The sequence below is a fragment of the Pongo abelii genome, chromosome 8 (assembly GCF_028885655.2).
Source record: "Pongo abelii isolate AG06213 chromosome 8, NHGRI_mPonAbe1-v2.0_pri, whole genome shotgun sequence".
In the NCBI taxonomy this organism is placed as follows: domain Eukaryota; kingdom Metazoa; phylum Chordata; class Mammalia; order Primates; family Hominidae; genus Pongo; species Pongo abelii.
Genome location: NC_071993.2, coordinates 98062258 through 98068789, shown reverse-complemented (window position 1 = coordinate 98068789; position 6532 = coordinate 98062258). Strand labels below are relative to the sequence as shown.

Genomic DNA, 6532 nt, shown 5'->3' with positions numbered 1-6532 from the left:
CGTTTATAAAATGTGGCACATTACTATGGGATAGATGTTTAATGTATAAAGAAATAATATACTCCTCTAAGAGTAGTTAAAAGGCATTACCCAAGTTACCTGTACTCCAGACTGAGTATCACCTCATCAATGAGCATTTTAGTTTATTTTTTCATACTTTGTAAAGGTGTTTTGCTAATCTAGAGAAAAGGCCATACATATTTTGATTTCTGTATTAACTGATGTGATTACTTCAATTAAAGTAATGTTTATAAACCACAGTCATTCTTTATATCTAAGTTCCCTTGACCCTTTTATACTTATAATTTCTAAGGCAGATAAAAGAGATAACAAAATCTTTTATGGAAGTAAAGGTCTTTCAGTTTATTGCTTAAGAAACAACAGATTAAAGAAAACTTTTAGCTTTAGTCTCTGATGTTACAGATTCAGATGATTCCTATAGGTTATTTATATAAAGAATTCATTTTATAAGCACCCTAAATTTATAAAGCTAACCACAAAAGTTGCCTGTACATTTTTTCTATACCTAGTTTCTTGCAAATTCTACAATCTGACTTAAGGGATAATTAATGGGGAATACAGTGTATTACTAGACATGAAAGTAGTCCTATCCTTAGAAAGCTGTAGTTGAATATACCAAAATAAGTCAGTTGAAGAAATCTGTGATTCTAGTAGTAATACCATATCACTTAGGACCATCAAAAAAATGTGTACCTTTCTCCAAACGACAATTGATGCCTTTCTTTATGTAAGCTTTTCACGTGTTTTGGCACATATTCCATTGCATTTCAATAAAAATGTTAATGCATTATCAGTAAATAAAAGAATTCTATATAAAACTATTCTCAGTTTCATAATTGCTTCCTATATATTTCCTTGGAAAATAGTGAAATTACATATGACAAGGCAACCAGCCAAATTTAAAGAGATTTTGTAGATAAAATTCATTTATGGCCATTAAGTTTTGGCTGGGGGGCCAAAACATCAAAGTCTCACTTGTGATTTTTAAAATGCACTCTTAATTCATTTTGAGTTAATTAAAATTCTATTTGCAAAACACTATTTCAATCACTGACCTAGGTGTGACAAATTTATAATAATTTGTAAAAGTTCTTAGGGATGTCTGGGAACTGAGTTTCACAGAATAGAAAAATAATTTCTGTAGCTAGATAGTAAATTCAGTTTTTTCAGCCATTTATAGTTAATGAAAATCTGCCTTTTAAATTCTGCTTGTGAGCCATTCCAAGAACAAAAACAATCTAACAAAACAAAGTTAAAGTATTGCCATAACTTTTTTCACCAAAGTTAGAACAACAGAAAAATTTAATAGACTTTTTGACTCAAAAAAAGATAGAAGGAAAAGATAATTATGAAGTTTCAGCCTTTTACATAGTGAAATATATTAAGATTTAGCTGTATTTTGTATGTTTGCTAGAGTTGTACAATATCTTATTTCTAAGAATCATTTTGAAATTCAGAAGGCATTGATTTCTGATACATTTTACTGGAAAATGTGACACATTTACCACATATGCAGTATAAAAACTAAATGTGTGTAACACACAGATTGTGCTCATGTCATATTTCTCAAATATTTTTCCTAACTTTCAAGATTTTTCCTAAGTTTCAAAGGTTAGCTTGTTTGTTTCAAAGCAATTTCCAAGTAAGGTTTTTGAAAACTATAAATATTAAAAGATTTAAAATGACAGTTTTCATATAATTTAAGGTAACAAGACTTTCTTTGACTTGCAGACTAATCCTAAAACGAATGGAAGACTTAACAAAACTGCAAAATACAAGACATTTTGTATTTCTGATCTTAATGAACTCATGTATAAAATAATAATCTTCCCATTTCCCCAATTACTACAGGATTTAAAATAAAATACCCTTAACCTATTAATTTTGGTTAGCATAGTTCTATACTGCATTTATTCTATTTTATGCACATAGTTTGGAAATGTGAAAGGTAACTAACAGTTTTAATCTACAACTGTTTTGAGACTTTTGAAATCCATAAAATAGCTGTTATGTGCTCTAAAAATCCTAATATTTAAATTCATCATAACCCTCTGCATGCCACAATAACATATACCTAAGGCCAACTTAAAAAGAGAAATAATGCACTCATTAAATGACAGCAACAATGTAATGATACATGAAATGGGCTATACAATGACGTTTCATGAAGCAGCACCTGCTTGTCATAAGGCATTATGAAGAAGATTAACCTTACTTACACATTAATTTTATCAGAAGTAAATGTGATCAGCTGCCGACATTTTGAATGGTTGGGAATCTAACTTCAGTTCAAGAGGTCACATACATTTTCAATCTGGAGGGCTAACATGCCTTCCTTGTGCAATTGGTAGACTACACGGACAGATGCTTAGAATGTCTACAATTATGTTGTGCTCTAATGTTACAGAATAATTGGAATTCTTGGCAAAAGGACTTGCACACTCAAGAATGAACTTTTTTCACACAAAAAGCTTACCAAGAACAAGACAGTGGCTCAAAAACCACTTTTCTAAATATATTTCCATACAAAATAATTTCAAGATATAATTATTAGTTTCTTGTACAGTACGCTATTTAAACAAGAATAAAAGAGTAAGTATGTGAAAACTGCAACACCACAAAAATTGAGCCATTTTACTAGTGTAATTAAACATTAGAACAATCTTGGAACAGGCAAGCAAAATATTCAGAAGGCTGAATCATGGCGGCACAGCTAACTGATTTTTACCATGACTTGCACACTTTGAGACAACACAAATACCTTATGCAGATGGTTCAGTAGCAGAATGGCACTTGGTTTGCTCCTAATAGAAACAACATGAATGCAACTGACAATTTAGAGATAGACAATGGCCTTATTTGCATGCTGAAAATCTGGTTGTGTTCCTCTAGTCCACACACCGTTAACTGTGCAATCTGTTGACGAGTAAACAAATAGTGCAGGATTCATCTCAGTGAGGTCTGGGCCCCTTGGTCTAACCGAAATCAATTCTTGGTCGATACTGCAATACCATAGGGTATGACTACAAAATAAAGACAGATAATGAATACGACTGTATTTGGATAAAAACAATACAGTTTATATATGAAAGACTTTAAGAATTTGGAGTTATAATTTACAATATTTCCTGGTACTAGTGATTACAACAGTTAAAATTTGAGTTACCATTAAAACTCTATTTCTTTTGATTGCCATTATTTTTCTAGAATCAGTCAAGTTTTCAATAATATGCAGCAGAGGTCAAGTTCAAAGGCCTACAGACATCATACAGGTTGTATATATGACTAGTGCTAGCACAACACTTAGGAGAGGCAAGAACTGGGAAGGACTGAAAGTTACATACCCTGCTTATAGGCATTCAATTAGTAACCCTATGAGGCGAACAAGACAAATCAGCAGCCTGGATTCCACTAAAGCTTAGGCTGGGAGAGCCCACTAAATCACAAATCAACGAAGAGACCCCCTCTGCTAGGAATCTGTAAAACTGGAGTAGTGTTCACAAATCATATTTCTTACAAGTTTGAAACATTTTTTAAATTTAAAATTTATTTTAATGATCCTTTAAAAATATTGAAAAAGTAGCTGATTGTTACATGAAACATTTAGGTCACTATCTCCTTTCAACAGTTGATACTAATAAACATTTGGATTTGACTATTACATAAAATAACTGAATGGTTCATATTGTTTTTCATGTTACTATGTAGAAAAGGTATCATATTATCTGGCTATCATACAGAACTAGAGAGGAAACAGCTTCTTTGGGATAAAGGCATATGGCATATGCCACGCTCTGTGTTTGTTTTTACCCTGTACCATATCTTATAGAACCAAAACATCAGTGGTTTTCCTTTTCTTAAAGCTGCAGATAGCCCCTCTTAAAATGAAATTTGAGGAGCTACTTTTATGGAATCAAGAAGGGGCTGAGATGGTCACTGACTAATGTTTCTCCATCTTGGTATACATGAATATAAAAATACGGTATAGAGAACTTTGTATTCTTTCATATAGATAAAAGGGCTAGCCTGAGATTTAACAATCCTGAAAATGACCATTTCAGTGCTTACTATAGCTATGCTACACACTGGGAAGACTCAATGTTGGAATCTGTAACCATTCAGCTCAGGATGGAACTAGAGGGCAGGAATACAAATGCCCTAGGTCTTGCTCTCCCAGGCGAAGTACAGCAGATGCTACTATAGCTGTCTAAGGGCTGGAGTAAAAGTTTCAGACAGTCTCTCAGGGTTTCCAGGGTCTAAAACTTCTAAAACTGTTCTGGTTTTACTTGTTTTTATTTTAAACTTTATTTAGTTCCTGAATCAGAATACCTGGGAGGGAGCAAGACAAAGATTATCTCCATTTTACTAAACTCTGGATGTTTCTGAAGCCCAGCGAGATTCTGAGACGACCAAAAGCCTTTCTATTCTACCTCACCTAACCCACAGCTTGCCCTTCACTACAATAACTGCTCTAGTTTTGCGTTTGATTCCTGATTCTATTGAATCTGCACACTTTCTGCAAATACATAAGCCACTCATTTTAGAATGCATTCATCATATATGGAAGGATCCATTAATTCTACTAGGGATAAAGGTACAGAGGGAAGTAAAATGGCTTGACTGGCAATGCTTGGGATTTTCTCAGTTTTGGGCTGAAAATGATTTTGTTTTCTCCTCCAAGTAGCCATTTGTTGTGTGTTCTATAAGAACATATGAAGTTTAATAACTTTATTGAAATGTGTCACAACACTGAAAATTGTAAAGATATATTTTAAGTTCTATTTGTGTTTTGGTTTGTTTTCTGAAATAAAATGGCACACTAACAATAATGAAATATGGCATATAATTACCTCTTAGTGTTAAGTGACTGCACTAAATAGACCTACATTTCAGTTTCTAGTCCTCAAGGCTCATTATGTAATAAAAATAAAGAACAGATACTTTCAGAGAATACATTTCAAATAATTTTAGAAAATGATAAAACTGTCTTTGATGTACTTTTTTCCTTAAAGAATGAATTATTTTTGTCAAAACTTGTTTTTAGTGTAGATTTGGAAAATACAGAATGGTATCAAGAAAAAAGGAAAAATATTTAAATCCTACCATCCAAAGATAACTACCATAATAATTTTAGTGTATATTCCTCTACTCATTTTATCTACATTCGTTTTTTTTTTTTCAAAACTGGAATCATGCTAAACATATTATTTAGTATCATTTAAATTTTTTATCCATTTAGCAATTCCACAAACCTACTTCCACACCATTTGGTACGGTCCTACATAATTTTTAACAGCTGTATATTATGCTGTTATACAAATGAACTGTGAGTTATCAGTAAGTCTCCTTTTGCTATACATTTGAGTTTAGTCCTTTTTTCCTTTGCTATTATAACTTAATCTTAACCCACTGATCTATTTCTTTTGCCCCAGGATAGATTCCTAAAAGTGGAACTGCTAGTTCAAACAGCATACATATTTTAAAGAGCTTTTTGATAAATATTTTTACACTGGTCTTCAAGAAGGTAGTTCTGGCTGGGCGCAGTGGCTCACGCCTGTAATCCCAGCACTTTGGGAGGCCGAGGCGGGCGGATCACGAGGTCAAGAGATCAAGAACATCCTGGCTAACATGGTGAAACCCCACCTCTACTAAAAATACAAAAAAAAAAAAAAAAATTAGCCGGGCATGGTGGCGCAGCATGCCTGTAATCCCAGCTACTAAGGAGGCTGAGGCAGGCAGGAGAATCACTTGAACCTGGGAGATGGAGGCTGCAGTGAGCCAAGATAGCGCCACTGCATTCCGGCCTGACAACAGAGTGAGACTCCATCTCAAAAAAAAAAAAAAATGTTTTATTTTTCTACATTTTTAAAAGAAATTTGAATGCCCATTCCTCTATAGCCTCATCAATAATGAGTACTATCTTTTCCCACCTCTTAATTTGGCAATTTAATAAGCATAAGATAGTATTTTTTTTCATTTCTTGACTTCTAAGAAAGTTAATCATTTTTATAAGTTTATTAGCCCATTGTGTTTCCTTCTTGTGTATCTTGCCTGATCATGTCCTTTGCTCATTTTTATGAAAAGCTGAGCTTTTTCTTACATATTTGTATGAATTCTTTATGTATTAATAACATTAAACCTTTTTCTATCATACATTGCAAATATATTTTATGATATTTCTGCCATGTGCTTTTAATATTAATAGTCAATTCAATTTTTTTAGGTACAATGTGAAAGGCCATCCCCACTCTGAGATCAGTTCTTCAACTATATTTTCTTCTTGATCTTTTATAGTATCATTTAAAATATTTACCATTTTGAGCCATCATAAACCTATACTGATATAAAATGTGAGGTAGAATTGAATTCTCCACCCAGTCTCAGTATAATTAATTGAAAAAAAGCCCTACTAGATCTGCACCCTACATTACATTCCTGAGTGCACTATTACCAATCGGCCCCTTCCGCACTGTCGTGCTCCAGCCCCACTGGCCTCCTTGCAATTCTCAAA

General features: G+C 33.1%; 1 protein-coding gene across 9 annotated transcripts in view; it reads right to left on the bottom strand.

Moving 5' to 3' along the window:
- Nucleotides 1–337: 337 nt before the first annotated feature.
- Nucleotides 338–6532, bottom strand: part of PCGF5 (polycomb group ring finger 5) — a 118881-nt gene continuing 112686 nt past the window's right edge. For all 9 annotated transcript variants that reach the window (XM_054522620.2, XM_024253884.3, XM_063727658.1 and 6 more), the window contains one exon: nucleotides 338–3044. In XM_054522620.2, the coding sequence (XP_054378595.1) occupies nucleotides 2997–3044 (48 nt within the window). In that variant the 3' untranslated portion in view covers nucleotides 338–2996. The remainder of the gene's footprint in view (nucleotides 3045–6532) is intronic.